Source organism: Notolabrus celidotus, chromosome 18 (assembly GCF_009762535.1).
Source record: "Notolabrus celidotus isolate fNotCel1 chromosome 18, fNotCel1.pri, whole genome shotgun sequence".
Lineage (NCBI taxonomy): Eukaryota > Metazoa > Chordata > Actinopteri > Labriformes > Labridae > Notolabrus > Notolabrus celidotus.
This window is the reverse complement of record NC_048289.1, coordinates 9702436-9730406: the sequence shown is the minus strand read 5'-3', so window position 1 is coordinate 9730406 and position 27971 is coordinate 9702436. Positions and strand designations below refer to the sequence as shown.

General features: G+C 39.5%; 2 protein-coding genes across 6 annotated transcripts in view; one reads left to right on the top strand and one right to left on the bottom strand.

Moving 5' to 3' along the window:
• The first annotated feature begins 50 nt into the window (after positions 1-50).
• On the top strand, positions 51-20942 carry si:ch73-139e5.4 (heat-stable enterotoxin receptor). Its single transcript, XM_034707397.1, is given in 28 exon segments — positions 51-499; positions 1587-1699; positions 1952-2019; positions 2120-2335; positions 4676-4797; positions 5774-5876; positions 6044-6155; positions 6399-6467; positions 6469-6541; positions 8348-8430; positions 8612-8720; positions 9448-9529; positions 11326-11428; positions 11641-11700; positions 11794-11865; positions 12085-12189; positions 12456-12542; positions 13329-13461; positions 13576-13713; positions 14248-14324; positions 14461-14552; positions 15008-15166; positions 16654-16846; positions 16932-17106; positions 17301-17399; positions 17578-17672; positions 17879-17955; positions 18839-20942. Coding segments are annotated over 28 exon segments (3234 nt in total). The 5' UTR covers positions 51-294; the 3' UTR covers positions 19053-20942.
• kctd17 (potassium channel tetramerization domain containing 17) overlaps positions 20863-27971 on the bottom strand; it is a 32086-nt gene continuing 24977 nt past the window's right edge. For 4 of the 5 annotated variants that reach the window (XM_034707402.1, XM_034707404.1, XM_034707399.1 and 1 more), the window contains exons 5-7: positions 27663-27788; positions 27017-27167; positions 20863-25264 (exon numbers count right to left, since the gene is read on the bottom strand). In XM_034707402.1, the coding sequence (XP_034563293.1) occupies positions 27057-27167; positions 27663-27788 (237 nt within the window). In that variant the 3' untranslated portion in view covers positions 20863-25264; positions 27017-27056. Of the gene's footprint in view, positions 25265-27016; positions 27168-27662; positions 27789-27971 lie in introns of those variants that run through there. The other variant, XM_034707400.1, reaches the window with a different exon arrangement.

Here is a 27971-nt window from a genome sequence, read left to right as displayed (position 1 = left end):
TGGAAAGGACAGGTGAGCAGCAACTAAGGGGAGCAGAAGGAGTGTGAACCTGCCGAACAAAGGACAAGAGGAGAACGCAGAGTTTAGGAACTGAATAATTGGTTTTAAAAATGCTTTGGTCATGGTGAATGAGGCAACGTTTAATTCCTGGATTTGATTCAGAATTTAAGAGGAAGTTCTTGATGACTTTACAGCACTACTGACGCACTGGAGTAGCCGAATAAACACTAAACAACTCTGGCAGATCATGGACTCTAAAAGTAGCTCTAAACAGCAGGACCTTCAGATCTGAAAATGGGAGCTTGGACTTGTTGTTTGTGTTTGTGTATCTTGGGGGTTATAATTTTTGCCCCATGTCAGGGTCTGAAATCATGTGTGGATGGAGTTACGATCAATGTGATTCTGTTGGATGATGAAGTGTCTCCCTGGAGCCTGAAGTTTGTGAAAGGAGAAATACTGAAGGCTATAGAGACGGATGCAGAGATTAATGAGTCAGAAGGTAAAGATATTAAGTTTTTAAAATGACTTTGCCTATGATTATATATAAAACTATAATTTTACACTTTTGAGAAAACATTTCAACACAGTGGAAATTAAAGTGCTAATCATTATCATCTTTTTTTATTAAATGATGAGTCCTGTAGAGTAAAAAAATAACTACGTTTCTATGCAAGTATGCATCATTTCAATGCATTTGTGTATATGCATACTTGCATTTGTTTATTTTACACATTCATTTACATTTTGTGTTACAAGTGTTTGAACTTGTTAACTTCCCATTTTTAAAAGCTCTTTACATATTTTTTATTTGTCTCATGCTTTTATTTTTTTTGCTTTTCTGATGGTTTTTATTGTTAATGCCTACAAAGTCACCATACAACATAACAATCTCCAGATTTAAGGGGCCAAGTGAAGCAATGATTAATGACAGATAAGATATTAATTAATCAGTGCAGGAAATAGTAAGATATGGTTAATTGCACTATTAACTTTCAGCCAATGATTATCTGAAATGCTTACTCACTGTCCCCTGCTAGTCTAGTTTAACCTTTAGACCTGGTAACAGTGCTAAAATTAAATATGTAACAACTGTTAATGGCTAGATTGACCTGCTAATGCTAATTTATTATGGGCAGATTTCCAGCCAGACATGTTAGAAACATCATGATAAATGTTTATAGGCAACCAGGTTTATAGACAGCTAACTGCAACTAAACTTAGTTACTCTTACCATTAATTCTGTTGAAGCATGGCAAACAGGCAGTCTATATTAAAATTGTCACATTATTGCGTCACTAAAGACTAAAGCGATGTAGTATGATAGGCAAAAAGAAAAGGCCAAATGATAAACTGTAGTTCGCCAACCATGCTACTTTTTGCTAGTCGAAGAACAAGTCTTACTGTTTAATGCCTTCCATGGTTGTCTGCTTTAGTATTTTTGGAATTTTGAAAGTATAAATAATAAACCATGAATCCAAATTGGTTTGGCAAACATCAACTTAAAGCTAGCACCTTAAAAAATAAAAATAAATTAATAACAACTTTTTCCTGTCTTTCTTCTTTTCTTTCCACAAACCAAAATGTAGACTTGAAGTTTAATATCACGCTGAAATTTGGTGGGTTCAACACAACCTTGTATCGACAAAGAGGCTGCACGAGTAGCGCGTGTGAAGGAGTGGACCAGCTAAAACAACTGATAGTGAGTAGCTACAATTTATGAAGCAACTACAGAGCACTGTATTAGCTTTTATACTGATAACTACTGTTGTTTCTTAAGTAAGTTTGAGAAGAAACATTGACATGCTGGAAAGAGAAACACATGGGTATTACAAATAGTTCAACTAAATAACAACAGCACCACCAATTTACGCTAGCTGTGAACACAAATTGGAATCTCACAGCCACTTGAACGGAGAGACACAAACCCACAATCATTTGATTTGTCTTGCAGAATTCAAGTAACTTGGGATGTGCAGTGCTTGGGCCCACTTGCACCTATGCTACCTTCCCTATGGTTGAGTAAGTAATTGCTTTTCAAAATTTTGATGAAAGCAACTGTCAAATAATAAAACATGGCTTAAACCTGGGCACATATTACTTTATGGTCCATCTCTTTCAGTGTTGAAAAAGGTCTGAGGCTCAGTACTCCCATCATCTCAGCGGGAAGTTTTGGCACCTCCTGTGACTACGCCCTCAACCTGCAGCGCCTTCTGCCACCTGCACGAAAGATTTCTGACTTGTTGATTAACTTCTGGAAACACAGCGAAAAAATCAAACCTGTCTGGGAGACGGCCTACGTTTACAAGAAATCCACCAACACTGAGGATTGCTTCTGGTGAGTTACTGTTGAGATTTATACAAAGTGTAACCATCTCTTCTGGTCTCAGGCTGCCAGGCCACACCCAGCATTGCTTGCACTGTGCCTCAGTAACAAGCGGAAACCTCCGGTCTAAAATTATGAGTCCAATGCAGAAGTGCTAAAAACTGCAGTTCATCGAGGATCCACTTGAGGCTGGCTCTGGAAGTACCATAAACCACATACACACCAATTCAAAAAAAGCTGATCTTTACAGCAGAAACAAACATGTTTACAGCCTGGTACAAAAGACGAGTGTAGTCTGGATAGCTCATTTCTCGATCGGCACACACTGTACGGGGGGTGAATGCTGCAATTTAGAAGATATTCAGATTACAAGTCTTCCAATGAGAGGCACAGCTGCCTGCAGGAACACTGTAGCTGTTGGCTAGGAGGCTCAAAGCCGCCTCTTTACGTCACAATCACTTTACAGCAGCAATATGGCTGCCGCCAATGATTGGCCTCAAAACACCTCTTTAGAAACAGATGGGTGACGTCACAGATCCTACGTCCATATTTGATACAGTCTATGCTCAGTAACTATACATCAGAAGTACCACCAGTCAGTAATAGCACCCACTAAGGGCATAAACTATTTTTAGGTCTTGGAGTAAAAACACTTAAGTATACATTTGCAAATTGGTCTAAACATTTGCTGTTCAGAGAACACATTTGCAGATCTGTGTATGCATTTACAGAAGCCCAACTTTTCAATGAAAATAAACTTGTTTACAGCCTGGTTCAACAAAATGATGGTTTGATTAGCTAATTGCTCTATCAGCACACACTAATCGGGGGGGTGCATTTTGGTTATAACCATAGACTGTATAAAATATGGACGTAGTATCCGTGACGTCGCCCATCTGTTTCTGAAGAGCTGTTTTGAGGCCAATCGGCTGCAGCAGCCATATTGCTTCTGTCGAGCCAGTGTGACGTAAAGAGGCGGGCTTTGAGCCTCCTTGCCAACAGCTGCAGTGTTCCCACAGGCAGCTGTGCCTCTCACTGGAAGACTAGTAATCTTAATATCTTTGAAATTGCCGCGTTAGAAAAAAATTCACCCCCCTCACAGTGAGAGCACATTGAAAAATGAGCTATTCAGACTACACTCGTCTTTTGTACCAGGCTGTAAACATGTTTATTTCTGCTGCAAAGATCGTTTTTTTCCCATTAATGTGTATGTGACTTCCAGTACTTCCGGAGCCACCCTCAAGCGGATCCTCGATGAACTGCAGCTTTTAACACTTCCGCATTGGACAATATTTTTAGACCGGAGGTTGCCGCTTGGTTATAACTCAATAATTTAGAAGATGTTAAGGTTATGAGTTTTTCATAATTACCGGTACTGCTGACTTGACTGACAGTCAGGCACGCTGTTATTTCAGAGGCTCAAGGCATGCCTCAACTCAGCCTCTTTGCATCATGTTAGGTTGAACGTTGTTAGGGTGAGTCAGCATTTTCAATATAGTAACCCCTGACAATAGGTTCCAAAACTCAGCTTCAGAAACAAATGGGTGACGTCATGGAGACGATATCCATGTATTATACAGTCAATGGCTCAAGCGTATTCCTTATTCATTACTACAAAGGTGGCTGTGTGTGACATTGAAGTAAACATTGATCCTTATTTCAGAAACCATATCAATTAAAATCTTCACGCATACTTTGGTCAAGAAAAACCTTACTTGGACGTGTAGAATCTGTATGTGTGAAGAAGAGCTAATTACTTTACTAGATGTAAACCTTCATATTTGGGTGCCATTTTTCTCTGTTGGTCATTTTGACCGTTATTTTCTCCGTACAGGAAAAACTTACATAACATATCTGAGTCCTGTGACGCTTCTTTACCACAGATATTTCCTTCACTCGTATGCTTCGTTTTCATTCTCTATTAATTCTGGGAATAAATTTCACCTTATAGATCTGATCACCAGATCGTATGGATTCTTTGAGGAATGTTCATACTGCGTTGACTCTGGTGACCCCTTTGGACATAATTGTCTGCAAAAGCTCCTTTGGCTCTTTCCAAAACGTGCATTTGCTGTGGAATCAAATCAATGGAGTACAGATCTTCATTTTAATACTACCTTTTTTTTTTTGTTAAAGACAGACTGATTTAATTAAATTTCATATTTTTTTACCAAGGGACAGCCCAAAAACACTTATGTTCAAAGACCTTGACAATGATAAATGTGAATTTCTTGCAGTTTCTATGAAGACGTCTTGGTCTTGCTGTAAAATAAAATAAAACAGTGATTTGACTGTTTATTTAGTAAATTTTTGAAACTGTATTTTAGAATTACGGGATGGTTTTCTTCACAGGTATATAAATGCGCTGGATTCAGCTGCAGGCCAGTTTCCCAAGGAGATAAAGAGAACGGTGCTGCGCAGACCATCAGATCTGAATGATGTTGTTACATCGCCTCACAATAGGACAAGCAACTGTAAGTGAGATGAAAATGATACCTATAAGTTTAACAGAAACACAAGTGACATGGTTTTAGCCTATACTGGTTGTATGTTGTTGTTTGTCATTGCTTATTTGTCTGAATTGTAGTTGGCTGTATAAGAGTGCTGATTTACACAAAAAGTCAAATATCATCCAGTGTCTTTGTCCCATTCTAGGCAAAATATCTGATTGCTCCTATTACAAGTCACATCAACCTGACAAGTACAGATGTAACATCTTACTTCAAGAAATTACAAGCTAAAAATAAGACCTGAAATGCTTGTAATGAGTACATTTGGAAATTGCAAGCAAGTGTCTTAAATTTATACCTAATACTTAATTTGTGAAACTTGTCAAGATAATCATGCTTGTTGCATTGGCAGGTTTTTTCAAGAACTGAAGGACATTTCTTCTGCTTATAAAGACTTATTATGACACAGTTTAACAAAATTTGATTTAAAATAGTTAAGATTTGAGTTTTTGCAGTGTGTCTACTGGGGTTTGGGGGGACTAAGTCAGCCGACAAAAAAACAAATCTTAATCAACTAAGGCACAGCCAAGTATGCTTTACTTTTAAAATAACTTGTAAGTTTGACATCCAGAGGTTGTTACTGACCTTTTCATTTGAAAACATTTCATTTATGACCAAAAATATGCACAGGAAATGGTCTTTGCAGACAAATGGTTATTTAGAGAGCTCAACAGAAATATTAATTTCAAAACCTCTAAAATGTCAAACATCGTCCACATGTCATGTTCCATTGCAAAGGTTAGTTAACACGTGCACATGCCACAGCTTTAATGCAGCGGTAGAAAGGGAAATTTTAGGTTTAGTATTAACTTATGTTTCAAGGTGAAACTTGAAATTTACATGAAAATAAGGGTTAGACGGACAAACAGGGAGCAAACAGCTATGCTCATGAAGCACACACAGATGGTCTGTGGCCTTACATGCACATCTCTGTTTATAGTGTTCATCATGTGTGGATCACCACAGGATGTGATCGATGTGAAAAATGGCTCCAAAGAGGCTGACGGCAGCGATATTCTCTTTCTTCTCATTGATCTGTACAAGTCAGTGCTTTTTTTTTCGTTTCATCTCTTTTTTACAACATCTGAACTTCTTTCTTATTTTGATAACAACAATTGAGTTTATATTCATACGTGTTCTATTGTTTTATTTTTGCACTAATTCAAAAGGGCTAACATCATCTAATCCCTATGATGCTCTCCATCCACAGTGACATCTACTACAACACATTATCACAGCCAGCGATGAAGAATGTGTTGGTGCTGACCATGCCGAACACCAGAAACTACACAGTCAACACAGACCTGAAAGACAACAACACGGTGAGGACACATTACTCAACTATTCCTCACACTGCTGTTTAAAGATAAATAAGAAGATAAATAGGCTTCATTAATTTTATTAGCAGTGACTGAATATGCATCAGCATTTTAGTTACCTTTACTTTTACAATGTTTCAAACAATATGCAAAACACAACCTCTCATTATCACTTTAAATTCATCAACAAACTCAGTTTAACAGTTCCTTCAGAAACTTTATTATTGTGTCTGTCTTTGTCTGCAGATGAATGATTACATGGCGGCATACCATGATTCAGTGCTGTTAGTTGGCAAGTTGATAAGGGACATAGTAAAAAAAAAATCAGTCAGCGATGCATACAATGGAGTATTTCAACGCGGATAACTTCAGAAACATCACATTCAATGGTGAGTAATGAAGCTGTGTAAGAAAATGTACTTTACTTTCATGTGAGGTGGCAAAACAATGGTGTTTGTATATCTGTTTGTTGATTCATTTTAGATCCAAATTGTTTTAATGGTGTGACAAAAACATAAATCAAGGCAAAATAAATTCAAGATTAAAGCCCCAGTAAGGAGCTTTTGACCTTTTTTGAAACAGGTTGAAATTAACAGTGATGTCTCTTTTTGACCAATAAAAGCAAGTAAGACCATCAATTCCAAGACTGACAGTTTCTGACAACATACAGGTCAAAATCACCAGAGATGTAAGACCTTCCACTCTGTCCAGAGTGGGCACCAAAATCAAACAAACAGAAAGTTCTTCAAAGGAGCTTTAAATACAGTTAAGTTGATTAATCAGACTGAAATAGTCCAGAGGCACTGAGTAACAAAGAGTTGACACAGCCAGACTTATTATTTTACTAATACTTCGTCCATCTTAAGAATTGCAATTTCTCCTTGGATTCTCAGACCACATACCTGGAGAGCTGAAGACATTTCTGTTGGTCATACATTTTTGTTAACAGGGACGGTTCCAGACTTTTTTTTTATAGGGCTGGCCCATCTGGGGCTCAGACATGGGCAAAGGTAGCTTATCTGCGCACCCACAAACTACAGTGAAACCTGGAATGTAGGTCACACTGGTATGTAAGATAGAGTTTGTTTTTGAGCAGCCACAAGGCAGGGCAGCTTTATTTGTTTAGTGCATTTCATACACAAGGGCAACTCAATGTGCTTTACATTAAAACATTAAAAGAATTGGAAACATTCAGACAAGCATAAAAGAGCACAATTAAAATGACAATTATAATAAAACAGAAAAGAAAGAAAAATTAGAAATATGTTAAAAATAAAATTAAGATTTGCTCAAGATGTAAAACTGGCTTCCTGCGTGAAAACCTTGATATAGTCCTTTTTAGAACCACATCTAATGTCACCCTGCCAGCAACCCATACAGCTGTGAAGCTCAGCCTACCATGGTGTCGACAGACGTGAGGTGTGGACCGACCCACAGGATTTAGGGTGTCCAATTAGATTTCAAGGAGGGCAGTGCCACCCCTGGCTACCCCTCTGGACACGCCTCTGGTTGTTAGTACAGGTTAGCAATGTTTAGTATGTTAGCATGCTTTACTAAAGTGGTGAATATGTGTACATGTTACCTGGCAGTGTGTTACAATTGACATGTGGGTATTGGTATGCTGATGTAAGCATTAAGTTAAAACCCCCACAGTAAGAGCAGCCACAGAGGCTAACTAGATGTCTCTGGACCTGTTTGACTGGCCTCAAAGCTGTCAGTGTAAAAACTGATTAGTAATAATAATAGTACCAGAATCAACCAAAATAAATTCAAATGTAAGATAGTTTTTTTTTTAATCAAAATACAACTCCTCACAAACTAAACTCCCAAATCTACAACAAATACAGCTGACATGATTTCATCAGTTCTGACAGGCCTGAGAGTTTATATTGGTGACTGTCAGTGTGTGAGGTTTAACAGATGAGAGCTGTCAGCTGCTGTCTCTTATTAGTGTTTTTCACAGACAAATTGAAGGGACGAGGTGTTACAGTCTGTAGGCTGCAGCTGCAAGAAGCATGTGTGTGATTTGGTGTGAGATGGAGACACTCAAATAGAAGCTAGTCCTTCATAAGGGGACACATGTTTGTCAGTCTCTCTGTCATGTTTTCACCTAAGACAGCTGATGGAAAATGTAGTCTTTGACTCTGTCATTGTCCTAAACCAAGGGTTTTAGATGTTACTGTGATTCTACACAGGAAGTGCTGGAACCTACAGGCTGGACGAGCACGGAGACAGAGATGCGAAGCTCTCAATCATTTGCACCACAACTGAAAACAAGGTACTTTCATTTCTGGTGTTACTTTTATACCATGTAAGCACTGAAAGTATTAATATTTGGTCAGCACTGTCTCTCAAGGATCTTTAACACACGTAAAAAAACACCTGACAGTACTGAATCTCTTGCTGTCTCAGTGATTGATGCTGAAATGTGTGATCTTCTCCTCTCATGTCATCCTCAGTACGAGGTTTTATTCACGTTCGACACCGAGTACAACCACACCACTCTGGCTAAGACAGAGCTCTCCTTCATCTGGGGAAATACACTTCCTAACGGCAGTCCAGAACAAAGTACCAGTGACACACACACACGCAGGCACGCAGGCACGCACACACGCACACAAAGAGAGTCTTATTTAGTTTGTTTATGTCAGCTGTCTGTCACAACCTATAATCATTAACTCTTCATCAACGTACTTGTACATACATGTGCAAACAGGTGTGCAAACAGACACAGCACGCCTGTCGAGGTGACCAAGTTGAGATTTTATTGCATTATAAAGAAAAGTCTTTATAATTTCAGGAAGTGTCTCAGTTTCAGTGGAGAGGGTTTCTCTCTTTAAAGATCCTTATGTAGATATTAAAGACTCATTCTAAGTTAATGAAAAAAAAACTATTCTTATATTCAGGTGATTAATATTATGATATAATATGATATTCATATAGATGACTTTTTTCAGCCATGATGAGCAGATTTGAAGAGTTTACTCTCCAGCTTTGAAAACTTTTGCATCTAAGAATAATTTTAGAGAGGTTTTCATCACTAACAGATCAGCATATTTTTTTCTTATTTTTAAGCACATATTAAATTTGTCGACAAGTCACCTCTTTTTTAGACATCAACTTCAGCACCGGGGCTTTCTTGATACTATAATTGCCTTGCATTGGGTTTTCCTGTTCTTCATATGTACTGCATGTATAAGGCCCTGGGTGAAGTTTTATTTAATGAATCTAAGATTCATTCAAAAATAAAGATGTAAGATATAACAGTGTTTACTTTTATGCTCCCTTCCTTCAGGCCCAGCTATTCATGACATCATTGTCATCGTGTTGGGAGTTATAGTGGTCGTGGTCGCCACCATCGCCTTCATTTTCTACAGGTGAGCAATAAAACAAGACCCTGGTCTCTCAAACCAGTGTCTTGATGGAGGACATGAACACATGTTGAGAGAGTGAGCTGAATGGCTATTGCAGCACTTATTAAATCTGAATGGTTACCAGCTCACCATGGCCAGCCATTTTAACATTGACAAGCGAGACTTGAATTATATTATAGATATCTTTCATCCAGTTCTTCCTTGTCAAAACGAGCATTTGAGATATTCACAGTCACACTGTTACTAGGAGAAACAACATATTTTGGTCTTTCATGTGTATTTGGCTCTCAGTTACAGAGAACACTCCCAAATTGTGAGGGGCACTTAGTGTGGCCTATTACTGAGTTTGGTGAGTGTTATCTGCCAGAGATTAGCCTACATCCTTTGGAAAAATATGATGACCTAGATTTGCACTCTAGAATATTAACGTATGTTGTAGTTGAAATTTTACCACTTGATTTCACTGTTATTGTACACACTGTGGATTAAGGATTTCAGCTATAGTTATCACCTTACTATGACACTTTATCAAGATTTACATAACTTTTGTTGTTGTTTTGTGACTGTAGCGGCAGTTAGCAGAAGTTCGTTTCAGCAGTTGGTCAGTTCAGAAATGATTAGGCACGAAAGAAAATGTAACAACCCCTGCATCAAAATTGGTGCTTTCCTCTGATTGGCTGCTGGAAGTGTAAACATCACATCTGCGACAATGTTTTGGTTAGTTTGGACGTTACGGTCTACTAGTTAAGATGAACCTTAGGTCTCTGTGGTGAAACCAAACAACGACACAACTTAAGCTACAAACTAACTAGTTTCAACATGTGGTTTAGGGTGGAATTCACACCATAATTTAGGACACAACTTGCGCACAGCTGGTGCAACAGGCTGCAGGACTCCAGTTTTCTGTGCTGACTCATTGGCTGTTTTCGAAACGGCCTGCTACATACTACCTAAGAATGTAGTAGGCAGTAGGTACTGCCTGCTAATTTAGTATGTATTATGAGTATTCTGTTCGATCTGTTCTGCAGTATGCTGGGTCAGGCGTTGCTGGATTTCCGGTTTCAGAAAGCGGAAGTAAACAATGTCGAAGCCGATAGAGAAACTGCTTCTTTAGCATCACTTATGATTAAAAAGTTAAGAAGTGGTTTACATGGAATTTAATAATTTCCACAGCCCCTAAAAACTGAGTCCCCCCCCGTCATAAAAAGAAGGAAAAAGAAAAAGTGGAACGGTCGCTGTGCATTGTGGGAAACAGTACGTGAGGGAGACTGGTTTGATGCATACTGAGAAATGTTCCCGAATCAGTACGACATCCGGGGAGTTTTGGCATACTGCAGATTTAGATCTTGTTCACATACTGCTTACTACATACTGAATTTTAGCCAAATCAGTACGTACTGCTAGTATAGTAGGCGGTTTCGGAAACAGCCTTTTTCTCACCTTCAGAGATAGTGAGAGGTTCCCTCTGTGTCTGTGTGTGAACTATCAAAGTGTGTCTCTATGTTTGCAATGAGATCTTTTTTTGTGGGTTTGAATGCAGTTTCTAGTTTCTAGTTCTACATTATGTTTGTTGGTTGTTGGGCTTATTTTGTCACCAAAGCGTTGATTGTTCACCCTTAAAGCTCCTTGGGCCGTCTTTGAGTTTTTTTCCAGGTTCTCCCTGAGAGTTTGCGTTCTGGTCAGCTGCTCGGCAGTAGATTTTAGTTTAAGATCAAAGTGAAACATTTCAGAGTTCAGAACTTGAAACTTTTTCGGCATTATAAGTTTAATCCTCCTGATGGTATTTTGTTTGTGTGCAGACAGAACAGGAGAGACCGTCTGGTCAGGAAGCGTTGGTCCCACATCCCCTCATATCTCGTCATGCCGCTGGAGAACAACGAACACAATGTCATCTCTCTGAAGGTAAGTAAATGTAGATATGTAGGTTTTTAAACTCTTTCTTATTGACCTGTAACACACAGTGAAGTTGTTATAAGAACTTAAATCCAGACTATTTTCTGCAACTACCAAGACTCGTCTCATTTTTGCAAGGGGCTTCATTTTATGTGAATCCTTCAGCACGTGTTGAAAACATGTTTGCTCCATTTAACTTCCCTTGATTTGTTTCTTTTCAGATTGAAGAGGAGAGGAAAAAAAGGGATTTTAAAATCCGCCGTTCGCTCTATGATAAGAAGGTACCTGAACACAACATCCTGCAGTAGCTTTTTATCCACATGTGAGTTTGTTCTTTATTACTGAGACTGATGATGATGATAATGCTGCTGCAGATTGTGATCCTGAAGGAGCTGAAGCACTCGGACGGCAACTTCAATGAGACCCAGAGGATAGAACTTAATGCAGTAAGATGCACACACACACGCACATGCAATCCCGCACACCCACACCCACACCCACACCCACACACACACACAGCAGGTAGCGTGTGTAAAATCAGGCTTTTGCTGATCTGGAGACTTGATGCACTCTGTTCTCTGTTCCTTATGTTAATATTTCTCTCAGTTAGCCTCTGTTCCGCTGACAGAGCTTCTGTTTTTTTGCTTCTGTTCTCTCCCCAACAGCTCCTGCAGATCGATTATTACAACCTCACAAAGTTTTATGGCACAGTGAAGTTTGATCAGAGTGTGTTTGGAGTGTTTGAGTATGGAGAAAGGGGGTCGCTCAAGGTGAGTATGGCATGCCCACATTGACTTCATGTTCTTTTTGCTTTGTGCCCACTTTGTGTATCTGAAACTTCTGTTTGAGGAACAGACCCAGTATATCAGTAGCTTAGGACAGACAAGTAACATCAAATCAAAGTACAAGAATTTTCCAAGTTTCATATCAAAGTTGAGAGATAAGTTCGAGCCTTCCTTTCGACAACTCTTCATCATGCATTGATTGAAACACTCCTTACACACTCACAAATAAAATCTGTTCCTTTTTCTTTCAGTACGTGCTCAATGACAAGATCTCGTACCCAGAGGAAACCTTCATGAACTGGGAGTTCAAGATCTCAGTCATGTTCGACATCGCTAAGGTGATTCACAAACATTATGGCTCTGACTTGCTGCGTTGTGTTTGGTTTGTGGAACGTGAGTTCATGTGGAGCTTTATGAAGTACTGAATAGTCAGTGCCATGTCTTTCGTTTGACACATAGTCACTTCTTCCATGCTTTTGTGTGAAACACTAACTTACAAACTCATAGATTCACAATATCTAAGACATAACACAAGTAGATCTGGCGATGACTAATATTACGTTTTTCTTTTTTTATTTATATTACCAATATTTATGGGTTGGTTACGACCCAAACTTGAATTTTTATAAGAAATAAAAGCATCCAATAAAGTTTCATATCAACAAACTCAACTGTATCGGTAATCACTCAGCCACAACAAACTATGAGACTTAACCTAAGTCTTTTTATATCTATATTCTTATCAGTCATAGGTGTGGTTTTATTTGATAAGACATATTTATAAAAGTTACCCAACACTTTGGAACTTGTCTGTATTTTAATCAGAATATTTCACGTATTTCTCATTAATTTATTACACTCCTAATTATTTTCTGCATCAAAAATGACAAAAAAAAAAAAAAATTAGCAATGAAATTAGCAATAGTATTAAGAGTATGTGTGTGGGGTTCATGACAAAGGGAATGTCTATGTGAGGACTTGAACTGAACACACCTATTGGAAATTCATTATAACCACACACCTGCAGGAACTGTTGTTGCAGTTTCTTCTTGCTGCCAGTAGAGGGCAGTAAAGCTCAAATTTACTGCCTCTTTATTTTGCATCTACTCCTCTGGTGTGTGCAGGGCATGTCTTACCTCCATGCCAGTGACATCCAGGTGCACGGTCGCCTCAAGTCCAAAAACTGTGTGGTGGATAACCGCATGGTGGTGAAGATCACAGACTTCGGCTGCAACTCCTTCCTCAGCCTTGACAAAGGTGAAACCACATGCAGCCAATGTTGGTCTGTTAGGTGCTCCCTCACCTAACATGTTTTTGACCTTCACTTGGTTTTCATCAATCTGTCTCTTTATCTCCTCTTCCTCCTTTCAGACTTGTGGACGGCTCCGGAGCACCTGAGGCAAGAGGGCACATCACAGAAAGGAGATGTGTACAGCTTTGCCATCATCTCTCAAGAGATCGTCTTCAGAAGGAACACGTTTTTCACCATGTGCTGCTCCAACAGAAAAGGTGTTACTCACTGTGGAAGTTAAAGTCCACACTGATATACCAAACTCCATCTATGTCAACTCAGTTCTATTTTAAAACTAATACACTAAACTGCATATTCCTCTTAATCTTTTGGGTTTAAAAGCTTGATTTATATTTAAATTGATAATCATTGGTTCTAAATAACAGTCTATTTATGAAACACAGAAAGTCCTCAATCAGTCCCTCTATCTTTAAACAACAAATACAAAACAGGAGGGATGTGGGGCAGTAAATACTAAGAATGCTTTGACAGGTTTTATCAATTTTATAGAGGATCTAATTTGTGGATTACAATGATATCATTCCATCAGTAAGAATAATTTAAAATGTATGATTTGTTGTAAAATACAATAAAGATTCACCAAATGTTGATGAAATGTCTGAGAAAAACTAAGAGAATCACAGTGATGCCTGAATGTGTTCAAGAGGCAGCCAATCAGGAGCCAGTCATTTGCTATCATTTAAAACCCTTTGGTGTAACATTGTGGATCATGAATGTTTGTGTGTTCACAGAAAAGCTGTCCAGGGTCATGGCGTCCTACTTCAGACCTGATCTCAACTGGGAGAGTGCTACAGAGAAAGAGTCAGAGGTGAGTACCAGCTAATGTATGTGATAACCTTATTCACTGTCTGATGTTTCTTTAAAACTGTCCTCTCTCTCTCTCTCTCTCTCTCTCTCTCTCTCTCTCTCTCTCTCTCTCTCTCTCTCTCTCTCTCTCTATCTAGGTGTACCAGTTGATAAAAAGCTGTTGGGATGAGGATCCAGAAAAACGCCCTGACTTTAAGAAGGTTGAAAACTGTCTGGGAAAAATCATCAGGTACTAACCATCTTTTTGCTGTTGTGAAATCAGAAGTGTGATTTATGCAACCTAGTTTACCCTATATATTTACACTTAGATTTCACTGTCTGCAGAAACCTTGTATCTCCATTTAAAAAAAAAAATCAATTCCAGCATCGACCATTTGCTGCATGTCCTCCTCCACTACCTACTCCCAAAATTCCCTGTCTCTCTCCAGCTGTCCTGTCCAATAAAGGCAAAAATGCCCCAAAATATTAAAAAAAAAAAAAAAAAAAAAAAAAAAGCTTGTGGTTGAATCTTGTTCAGTGTTTTGGTTTGTTTGGTTTGTGCAGACATTATTTTATTTATTAATTTTTTTACTTCCTGTCAATTTAGTAGTTTTGGAGATACAGTGACAATATGTAGTTGGCTTCAGTGTAAGTTTGTTTGTTTTTAACCTCCTGTAACTCTTCTCCTCGCCCCTTGTCCTTCAGTAAAATCCACAACCAGGACAACGAGAGCTACATGGACAACATGATCAAACGCCTGCAGAGTTATTCAAGAAACCTGGAGCACCTTGTGGAAGAGAGGACAGTGCTCTACAAATCTGAGAGGGACAGAGCAGACCACCTCAACTTCATGCTGCTTCCTCGGTCGGTTTACTCCTCAGGAAACACATGAAGATGTTTTGATACCAGAACACTGTATCTGAAAATCAGAATCATGCTCAAAAAGTGACGATTTACTTCAGATATTACAGACAAGTAACAGAGTGGATTCAAATAATCGAGGCGCTCTTGTTATTTGATAAAATAGAAACTAAGAGTTAAAAAAGGAACTCAAAAACTACTTCATGAACATTTTGATAAGATAAGATAAGATAAGATAAGATAAGATAAGATAAGATATTACTTTATTGATCCCCCGGGGGGGATATTCAGTTGTTACATAAACCCAGACATAAGTACAATCAAGAAAGAAGTTTCAATAAGTAAAAATAAGTGAAAATAAAAATAAAATAAAATAAAATAAATTAAAATAAGTGAAAATAAAAATAGATAAATAAAGCTAGAATACAATTTAGATATATACAATGTTACAAATGGAATTTAAATTAAATAGAAGTAATTACAGGCAGTACTAAAAACAAAAAAAAAATCAGTAGTGACAGGTTGACATGGTGTGATTATGGTTGGTAATGACAAATTAAGCAGTAAATAAAAAAAATAAAAAAAATAAGGCATGTAATATGACCATGAGATGTAGTTAGAATAATAATGTAATATAACACAATATAATAATAATATGGCAAGATAATTATAATTCTAGTTCTAGGCCAACCACAGAGGGGGCCTTCTTTACCAGCTTGTTGAGCTTGCTGGCCTCACCCGTCTTAATACCTCCACCCCAACACGCCACAGCAAAGAAGAGATCACTGGCCACCACAGACTGATAGAAGGTCTTCAGAAGCCTGCTGCAGACACTGAAGGACCTGAGTCTCCTCAGGAAGAACAGTTTGCTCTGTCCCTTCCTGTGGATGGCATCAGTGTTGGTGGAGCAGTCCAGTTTATTGTTTATTTGGACCCCAAGGTACTTGTATGAGTCCACCCTTTCCACTTCCTCCCCTTGGATGAGGACTGGGGCTGGGGGCCTCCTGTTCCTCTGGTAGTTCACCACCAGCTCCTTAGTCTTGCTGATGTTGAGCTTCAGGTGATTGCTGTCACACCACGCGATGAAGCTCTATCAGTCCTCTGTACTCCTCCTCGTCGTCTTCACTGATGCGTCCAACGATGGAGGAGTCGTCGGAAAACTTCTGGAGGTGGCAGGAACCGGAGTCGAAACGGAAGTCGGAGGTGAAGAGGGTGAAGAGGAATGGCGCCAGAACAGTCCCCTGGGGGGCGCCGGTGATGGTCAATTTATGAGGAGCTGCAGATTTTGGTGGCCTCTGTGGACCGAAGTAGTAATAGAGCAGTAACATTCTTAGCCCCCTAATCCATCCACCAGGGTTCATACGTGCTCAGACGTACATCTGAGACAAACTATGAGTAAATCAAATTTTATAAAACAGGCAGTGAGAAATCAGACAAGAAGCTGGTGGATCAGTGTTTGTCTCTCTTCTTATATGTTGTTCTATGTGCAGCCCCGTGGTGAAAAGCCTGAAAGAGACCGGCATGGTGGAGCCCGAGCTGTATGACGAGGTGACAGTTTATTTCAGTGACATCGTCGGCTTCACCACACTGTGCCAGTACAGCAAGCCCATGGAGGTGGTGGACATGCTCAACGACATCTACAAGGGCTTCGACAGCATCGTCGACCACCACGACGTGTACAAGGTATTCATGACATATAAGTACAAAAGACTAATGAATACACCTGAAGATAGACAAATTAATCATCATTTCTTCTACCTGACCTCAGGTGGAGACGATTGGCGACGCCTACATGGTGGCGTCTGGGCTTCCGAATAGAAACGGTAACAGGCACGCAGTGGACATCTGCCGTATGGCGCTCGACATCTTGGCCTTCATGGGGACGTTTCAGCTCCGACACCTGCCCGGTATCCCTGTATGGATACGAATCGGTGTCCACTCAGGTAGATGCGGTTACTATTATTCACTAACTTTGACTATGAAAGAAACTGGATGTGCCATCTTATGCAGCTCCAGGCTTCAATTTTTAAGGGCCAGGATGGTCGACTCCATCAGTCTCTCTTCAAAGTTACTAAATTGTAAGCGTGGTGAAATCTATGATTGAAAACAGACCCATTACGTGTGTTTGTGAGTCCAGGTCCCTGTGCAGCAGGTGTTGTGGGATTAAAGATGCCCAGGTATTGTTTATTTGGAGACACGGTCAACACAGCGTCTCGTATGGAGTCTGCAGGTCACCGTGAGTACGGGCATCAACATGATAAGTGAATTCAAGCAAACTTTCATGCTGTCTCCTCCTCGTATGGTCCTGTTGTTTACTGCGCATTACAAAAGCTACCAATCAGACTGGTTGAATAAATTAGACCCGGCAAGCGTGGGTAAAATCTAATCAAGCCTGTTGTTTTAATGTGCTGCAGCCCTGAAGATCCACGTCAGTGAGCCCACTATAAATATCCTGCAGAGGACGGACTGCAAGTATGAGTACGAGATCAGGGGAGAGACATATCTGAAGGTAAAAACACAACACTTTTTCATTTTGTAAGAATATCAGACAAATTCAAATCTGAAATTATTCCCAAACAATTCATAGTAAGACAGTTCTTGTTAATGAACCTTTTTAGGATACGATTAGTTCAGTTGTGGAGAAAGTACAGATTGAAAGCAGAGTCACTGACAGACATGGTGTTTGAATGTAAATGTGTGTGTCTGCTTTTAAAGGGAAAAGGCACGGAGACGACTTATTGGTTGACAGGTGAGACGGGCAAAGACTACGACCTCCCAACGCCTCCAACAGCGTAAGCAAATCCTTCTTCTCCTCATGATATATGTCTTAATACACTTTGTATTCTGCTTGGATCAACTTCAGGTGTTTGAAGCTCAGTGTAAATGTTGCATCACAGTTACACTGAGCAAGAAGCCTTTTCTTTAAACAGAACTTAGAACTACATACCTTCTCAAACAATGCTGCTTAATAGATATCATTCCAAAATAAAGTCAGGACTGATCACATCATTCTCAAGTCTGTAAGGTAAATATTGTCACTGTCAGGCAGAAACCTTGTATCTCAAAAAACAGTAAGTTATCAAATGTTTACTTTCACAAAACTAAACACTGCATGAGATTTAACCACAAGCTTTTTAAAAACCTTCTCATCCGTTACATTTTTTTAAACATACTGACACACATATAAGGAGATAAACATGGAGATACAAGGTTTCTGCTCGACAGCAACGATATGAAGCTGCTGTCTGGTTTGTTGAGCAAAGACACTGGCACTCAAAGTTAATAGAGTTCTGTTTGTGCAGGTTTGAGTGTATGAACCTGTTTGTGTGTGTGTGTGTGTGTGTGTGTGTGTGTGGCAAAGACTATAAAACTCGGACTTGGTCTCAGTGATGTCATCCATTGGTTTCTGATTCAGAGAGAGGGGAAAGCTATCAATAGCGGGTACCATATTGGAGATAAAACTGTATGATACATGGACGTAGTCTGAGTGACGTCACTCATTGTTTTTTCTAGCAGTTTTGAGCCTATTGTCGGCAGTCACCATATTGAAAATGCTGACTTAAGTTCACTTTCCACCAATGGTTCTAAATGTAGATGGTGTGGAAGCTGTAGTTGCTTTATGGTAACTTTGAGACCATCTTTTTTACCTGATGGTTCTGGGTCTATATTTCTCAGAGAGAACTTCCAGCGGCTCCAGCAGGACCTGGCACAGATGATCCTGGCTTGCCTGGAGCGCCGCTCTCAAGGATCAATTCGGAGAAAGACGCCGCTCTCGAGTCAGAGCACCGAGGACGACAAAGATCGAGAATCAGGTGTGGAGTCTGAGGGAGAGAATCCTGAGTACCTGCATCTGGCCACTGTGGATAACACCCTCAGCACCTTCCTGTAGCACCAAGCCACTGTTCAGCATGAATGTATGAAGTGACTCTTCAGACTGACGGGAGGTGACCAGCAGGATACAGGGAGCAGAGATGTTTGACGTAAACTGATCAGTTCCATTCTTTGGAGGCTAAATGGGACTACGAGAAGTAAAGATGTCCAGACTACAACGACCCTAAAGTTTTCTACCTATGGACCCTAACCCTACATAATATGTAATATATACGTATTATATTAACATGTCTACAGCTGTGTTAAATGATTCGACAGAATAAAGAAGATATTATAGTTATTACAGATGTTTAATAAGCCATACAGACTCTAAAGAGACAACTTCATCAGTCATGCAAATAAGTTCCTCCCTGGGGATGAGGAGGAAGAATCTACTTGTTTGATTGTTTTCTGGGCATTCTCTTCTTTACTTGTAAGGAAAGCTAAAAAGAGAGAGATTAGAAATATGAGGATGGGAGGAGGATAAGATAAGACATGCATACAAAGAGGAGGGTTAGAATCAAACCAATGTCACTACTGCAAGAACTTTTGTTTTCTGTACATAACACGTGAGCTATATCATATTTAACTAGTAATTTACTTCAACTCAGACATAAATACAGCTTTTAAGAGTTGAAGAACAAAGTACTCCTTCATGACATGAACTATCACTTTTACCCTTTGCAGCTGCTGTGAGGAAATGTGGTTTGTGTTGATTTGGCACTGCCCTGTGGGCAAAGATCTCAAAGCTTTGCTGATCTTGTCAAGTTGCTACATGCCAAGGTAGTATAATTGGACAAAAAAATCTCAGCCTGTGCTCTTTTAACTTTTTAACTCTTGTTGAAAACTGTAAATGTAAAGAGGCTGTATCCTCAGTGAGCTGCCAATCATCTGCAGTACTCCTTGCAGTGGTTTCAAATGTCAGTTGTTAGTTGATGGTCTTGTTTGCTGTTTATAAGCTGTAGTGAAGCATCTGTATCGGTTTACGTTCCACGAGAAGTTAAGAACTCCTCAAACAATCATTGATTCCATATTGTTGAACTTTAAAATGAATCCTTGTATTTTAATATGTGATATGTTATTTTGCAGAATCCAACATGCTTTGAAGTGAGATTGATGCAGGAAAGACTAAGCCTGTGATGTTGCAAATAGTGAGGATGAATGAATTTAAGATTGTTCAAACCAACACCAGCTTTGTTCTTATTTGCACCTCTGACTGCTGCAGATAGGTGGAGTCACACACTCTCAAATGAAATTCAGAAAATAGCTCACACATTGCTTTGTATTGACATATTTTTGTTTATACTTAAATGTCATCTACTGCATTTTATCTGCTCCTGGTTCCTTCTTGTGCATGAGTATTTTTATGCAATGGACTTTTGACCACAACTTCATCACTGAGCCAGTTGTCTCTGGTGGCTTGATCCAAGTGTCTGTAGTCACATGTCACAGTGCCTTTGGGCAAGATGCTGAAACCAAAATTGCTTCCAGTGACACAATGACATTAGTTCAAACTGATGATCCCTTACGATAGCATCCTCTGGCATCAGTGTATGAATGTGATGTGAATGGGTGAATGTGATAAGCAATGTGAAAGCGCTTTGAGTGGTCAGAAAGATAACCAAAGTGCTATATGAGTATAAGTCCATCTCCCACTTACATTACTAAAGGAGTATTTTCTGTATAATTCAACCAGTGAGATACCAGTGTGATGGTTCACAGGGGGACAACTCTAGTTGAAGCGTTGTTATTTCTGTGTTTATAGTGGCATCATGGTCGAGTCATGTTTGTAACATTTTTCTCCAAAAACCACGATTTTCAAACCTGAATTTAAACCAAAGGACAAAGATTTATTTTTGTTTAGAATTGTGACATTCATTTACATTAAATAAAAAAACTAACAAAAATCTTTTAACAATTCTGTCAAACTGTTTCAAATGTAAGTTTCTCTGGTCCTGATGAAAAACAGCTGCATGAAATCAAAACACAGCATTTGTTAAAGCCTGTACATGATAATCTGAGGCGTTACATTGCATGTGTCACACAGTTTGTTTCATGTATACAGACACTGAGGCTCTATTGATGGCAGAAGAAGAAAGTCCAGCATCAGATAAAAACATTTTTCTATCCACAGCTGCCTGAAAGTTTAGATTTTTTTTTGCACGGAATAATGAAAGAGGATTGCTATGTAGACTTTAACACGTCAGACACTAAGTAAAAACACACTCTACTCTTTAGCAAATCAACAAATAGTGTACAAGTAAAAAAAGTAGTGTGGATCCAGCAAACCCAACGAGGTCAGCCAACATGCAAATAGAAGTTAAACATTTTCATTACAGAGGAAATTCTATTCTTGGCAAAATGTCCTCTCCACAGCATCGGTGTGAACAAAAACTTTCTTTAGTAAACCTGATCCATACAGTTCTATATACTGTCAAAGAGGTCAAAATAAAAGCTCATCAAATGAAAAACACAAGACATGCCCTCCCTAACACACAAACACACTAAAAAAGGCAAACCCCAAATTTTCTGTCGTGAAAAAGAATAAATTAAATACAAAAATTAAAAAAGGCATGACATTTTATACAAAACAGCTTTAACCTGTCTCTCTCTCTGTCTCAGCTGGAACACCTTATGAAAAATAAAACTCTCACAGCAAATCTGCACAGGCAGATATTCACACAAATACCAAACCTGGACGCTCAGTGAGATTGTAAACTACCCATTGGTCGACAAAAATAATAAATCAGCTATTTCAAAACACCCAATAACTCCTGTGACTATTTTGACCTATTGTTCCTTTGACGTGTCAGTTTTTCTGCTTGAACTCAAGGCACCCGATGATCCAAGTTAAAAGGGCCACAATGAAAAGCGAATGCAGTAAAACTATAAACATAACGGGGTCTCTCTCAGTCTTCTACCTCCTACTAATCATTCTGTCATGATTATCATAAGCACAATGAGCTCACTACATCCTCTATTGTAGTCTGCTAATCCAGCTAACGGCAGATTGCAGGTAACCTCATTGTGCAGAACGTTTGCTTTTTATTTTACACTTGAAATGGTGAGACAGCTTAGTGCACGTAAAGACAGTCTTGTGTTTGCAGGCTATTTTTCTCCTGATTTATCAAAATGTTATCAAAAAAGTCAGTGACCATGATCTTAGTGATCGATTGTCTCAGATTGTGGCTGCTTATTGCAAAGGGGGTGAAACAGTTTCAATGTAATGCGTCCCTATTCTAAGTTGCCAGCCAATAGCAGAGGGGGTCAGATGTGAGCTGCTGAAAACAAATACTCACTTTAAGTGGCTGAAATAATATCTCTGCTCAGTGGCCTTGAACAAGAGCTGAAGTATTCTAGAGGTTAGTGTAGGACAGCTTTCAGCTAATCTTACAAATATATGAAGAGGCGTATTTTATGATGTTTTTTAGGGATGCATTTTGTATTTTCACCGTTATCAGATATGCTGATACTCATTTTGGCTAACACTGGTACTGATCCAAGTGCATCATTAGCTGACAGAATCCTGCATCTTCCACTACATGGAAGGGCTGGTAATCAGGGGCAATTAATTAAATGGTTATTTTTGTATAAGTAATGCCTTACCTTAATTGCCCTATATTTCATTTTTCAATAGATCACTTTGCCTTGTCTTCGCAACCTTTCACTGAAGATGACAGCGCACAGGGTTTGTATAAAAACGAGCCTCGTGTTGACAGAAGGCTGGAAAGCCTTTAACGTTATGAAGGTTTGTGTTTTTGTTTGTATTAATAAAGCCCTGTCTTACCCTGCTTTCTAATGTCCTGTAAGGTGACCTTGAGTGCTCAGAAAGGCACCTTTAAATAAAATGTATTATTATTATTATTATTATTATTATTATTATTATCATTAATGAGCACTTCTTTTCTTTCTTTCTACAAAAAACAAGACCTGAGATATGAACAGTGGGCTCCTGCACCTCTTGGTGATGTGCATGTCTCTGAGGTGAATAAGGTACCTAACAGAAAGCCACAAGTTAGGACAAAACTGTTAGAGCTCCCCCTGGTGACTGGTTGCAGTATAGCTCACAAAGCTTGCCTCCTCTATTGTAACAGATGCAACATGGGTCAAGTAGAGCATTTAAAGAGACAGGGGCAGCTCACTGCAGGGCTCCAATAATACAGACAATGTCATTCCCCGGGGTAGTGACGTTTTGAGTGGACTCACTGTGACCCTCCTGTGATAGCAGTTAGCTCTTATCATCCTGATTTAAGAACAAGTGTACATTTTTCTGAGTTGGCTTTCGGCTTCACTTTTCACACTGGGAGGAAATGGAGGTGCACATTCCATATTTATATACAGTTGATGGAAGACCAACACCAACAAATGTCGCTAGCATGGCTTACCTTAGTTCAAAATGTCAACAAGGCTAACTAGCTAACCTTGATAACTTAGTCTGGTTAACCTTCTTTCCTAATTAGCTATGATATCACATGGCACTTTGTTAATATAATGAAGCCCAGAGATTTATAACCTGCTGTTAAATACGTTGTAAACCCTGTTTACTGTCACCTTCAAAACGCATGCAACAATGACACCTCCAGAGTTTTCGATGTCATTTTACAGTCAATGTGTAAAAGTGTATTTGCAGGGTTACACAGATAAGTGTGTTTTTTTTTCTCCACAGTCCCTAAAACAAACCTCTGTCAGAAGCTCCACAGTAATGCAGGGGACACTTATTTGATCTGTGGTGCAGTTCCTACAAGCTGCCATTAGAGGTTGTCAGAAGTCACGTGTCGACATCTCACTTACTGCTTCTTCAAACCCTTTTTCAATCACACACCTGCACTGCGGCAGATCTCTGTGAGAGCTGATAGTACGAGCTGAGAGGTGCCCTTTCTCTAATCAAAGAAAATGTCAGAGGACATAGAGCGACTTCACCTAACACTGCTGTCTCACCCTCTCCTGCTCCCTCCCTCTCTCGCTCTCTCCTTCCTGAGACTCTGTTACTCTCTTTGCTAACTCATGCCAACATCTCTCTGTCAGCTGGGGCCAAAGCCGACTTTGGATCGCAGCCAAGGCGACAGACTGAGGCGACAGACCGAGGCGAGGCTGCTGCTGAGCATGCACCGGCACGTGGTGGTGCAGGTGTGTATCAGAGCACCACAGGGTGTTGAAGCAGGAGGAGAAGTGAAGAGCAGTGTGTGAGTGTGGCTGCTGTTGCTCTGAGCTCTTTTAGACAGAGATAGTTATTATCTTGGAGAGTTTTTTGCTGGAGCCTGATGAAACCTTTCTATTATCACAAGAAAATTATGTAAATCCTGCATCCCAAATAAAAGAACTCCCTTGTTTGTTTTGTAGTTACACTCTTTCTATGCATCAAATCAAGCCACACAAGCCAGTTAATGGCTTCAATAACATTAAAAACCACTGGATTAAACCAGCATCTACCAGCTTCATGTCAAGGGCAACACATAATCAGTAATCTGTATTTTCTTAGGATTAAAGGGAAGTTGGTCTCAACCTTAACATTTAAAGTCAACAGGTAACAAGATTATTGTGGATGTGTTGTTTTCTATAACAGCGTGATTGTTTACATAAGAAATCTTGTGCGACATCTTTAAGATCTAATCTATAAAAGTGGCTCCAATGTGCAACGTTTTGGATGTTTATGAAACTGATATTATTCTTGTTTTATCTATTGATGCCTACTTCGCATTACTGCTTACTTCTATGTTAACATTTAGAACTGTAATAACCCAAATCAGCACAACACAGGTGTAATCAGATCCTATCAGATCAGAGTGATGCAGCATAAAGCTCCTCTCTGAGTTATGAAGACAATGTTTAATCTTTTCGTGCATATTTCAGACTCTGTGTTTTAGAATGCAGCACCTTGGATCAGCCAGCTTTTCTCTGGATCTTTGGTCATAATTTACTAAGCTCCACTACGGCCCTTGGCGGTATATAACGTTTGCATCTACCAGCGCATGATTGTTTCTTCTGATAAAATGTCACTGAACAAAAAGATATTGCTGAGTCTAGCTGTGAGATTGACTTTGTTGTTGTTCGTTCTAACTGACATTATGTTCATGAATGATAACATTGCTACAGATCTGGTTTTGATGACTGCTTGTTGAGGCAACATACATATACACTGTGTACAAAGTGTCATAATAAGTCAAGAAAAAAATAACTTATATATTTTTCTTGTTTTGATTTTTACATCCGGGACCCATGGATCTGGAAAAGCTGTAAAATAAGAAAGATAATAATAAACATTAGGGATTGTACATCAGTGGGAGTTTCATTATGAACATTTTAATCTATGTTTTGGCTGGGATCATGGTGATCATGGTGATGAGAATGGTGACACAATGAGGGCATATGACAGTACTGCCACGAGAACATCAACAAAGACAAACACTTTTTTTAGCTTGTGCCTCATAACATCCGTGTTCCAATTCTGTTCATGTTTCTATTACGTGCTGTGTATTAACTGTGCGTGAGCCTGCATCAAGACTGCATATACAGTATGTACACAGACAGGGAAGGGCATCCAACAGTACTGGTACACTGAAAGGTCAGAGATATTTCATGTCACAGCATCGGTAATGAGAGCCCGCAGAGACACAGCGCTCGATCAATATCTGTGCGGCTGTGTCGGGTCTCTGAGAGACCAGACTGAGCATGTCCGTGTTTACACTCAGACACACACTGCTGCAGGTCATTATGACGAACAGCATGATCGAGTGACATTTTCAGCCAACAGCCAATTAGCAAACTGCATCACACATGCTAAGTGTTTTAATAGGGGGGTTGATTTGAGTCCTTAAAACAGGTAAACGAGTACCACAACACATTCATTTAAAATAATTGTTAAATTAACCTGGAGAAGTTTCCTGTGCTGTCCAGACATTAAGCTTTGTGATCACCTATTAGGAGAAAGCGACAATGCTAGAGGCTCTTCATTTCAGGACTCTAAAACTAAAGAAGAGATCTTTTAGGGGGATTCTTGGACATGTACTGCTGCATAATATTTGAACATATGCCACTTAACTAAGACTGTACCAATACTTATATCATGTTTAGTCAGTATCAAATATTACACTGATTATATGGATTAAGTGTAGATATTTGTAATGACTGCAATTACTGTTAAAGCTTTTGTTGTTTTTGTTTCTATTTATCACTTTTCTTACTTATTTAATGACCGTGTTTAAAATCCCACATGATCACACTGCTCACACCCGTCACATTAAATCAATCTGCTCGCACATTTATGTTTGAAGGCAAATCAACTGCAAAGCTCTGGGACGAAAGAGGGCTTAAAGAGGACATTAGTGTCAACATTCAATGTCCTGCAGAAGTCTCTTTCTCCTTGTTTAATGTTATATTTGACATAAGTGTTCAGTTTAATGCTATTTTGTAACTTGAATGTGACATGTTCAGTTTAATGTAAGTTGTATTGCAAGTTTTCTGATTTGTACAGAACATTTTGATAAACTGTCTATTTGTGTAGAGCCAGGAGGAACTGTTGCTACTTTGGTAGCTGCTGATGGGGATCCAAAAAATGGACAAATGAAGAAAATGTTTTGATTGTTTGAAGTTTTGGTGTCTAAAAAAAAAGAGCACTACTAGTTATAAACTTACATCTGGCCACCTGCTTTAGTCAGCTAATGCATTTTAATATTATTATTATTATTATTATTATTGTTATTGTTATTATTTTGTTGACATACCATACAGAATTTCTGGTCTCATTTTAAACACAATAATAATAAGGTCAGTTTTCATCTTAGAGGTCATTCCCAATGCAGTGACATGAAACAACCAAGATTACTGTAGACATCACACACATACAGTATGCACACACACACACACGCACACGCACACACGCACACGCACACACACACACACACACACACACACACACACACACACACACACACACTAATATCTACCAGGTCTACCCACTAGCATGTCCAGCGCACAGTTCCTCACCCATTCCCGCCTCTGTTTGGAACAAAGAAACATGACTCCCTCATTCTCTAAGCCACTCATTCGGTGTGGTATCTCTCCCTCCCTCCTCCTCCTCCTGCTCCTGCTCTTCCTCCTCATCCTTCGCAGCTTCCTCCTCCTGCATCTCCGCCGACTTCATTCAGCATGATGGACGGAGGGAAAACACAACAGAAAAGGAAAAAAAAAACAAGACAGAAAACAACAAAAAATGAACATGTTGATGAGTGTCAGTGAGCGGACTGTGAAAGGCTGAGAGGCAAATACAGTGGAGGACACATATTTGTCCATATATCCATATGACGGAGAGAAAAAAGAGACTGATACAGAGACAGGTAGACGAGAGAAAAAGTCAATAACAGCAGGAAGGAAAGGAGAGCCTCGTGAAGGATGGAGTGAATGATTTTGTGAATGACATTTTGAGGTGAGTGACATTTGGAGCTTTGAGTGGAGAGCGCAGGATCAAAGAATACTTGCATTCCCGTCAACCAGAGGAGTTACCCCGCTTCTCTTTCACAAAGCACAAAAACACACACACACACAGAACAAGGACAGCACCACATGTGGACAGCCCAGCAGCTCCATCCTACAGCAAGTTTTTAAACTGTGTGTGTAAAGGAAAAGTGTTCACCTTGGTTTTGTGGCTCTGCTCCGTGCCCAGTCCAGATCCAGGTGTGTGGAGCTCCTTGGATACGACACACAGAAACTCAGCCTGGTCTTCTGTTCCATAGCTGTACGACGAGCCGATGTTGACCATCTGGAAGAAGACACAGATACAGAAAGATAAACAGAGACAGAGAGAGAGAGAGTGAGTGTCCAGAGAGAATGGAGGTACAGCAGAGAAAACTAAAAGCAGGAAAAAGGAAGGGGGTGAGAGAGCAGAGATCCCGCACTACAGCAAGGAAAGACTCTGGTGCTCATGCTGGTAGGGGGTAACAAG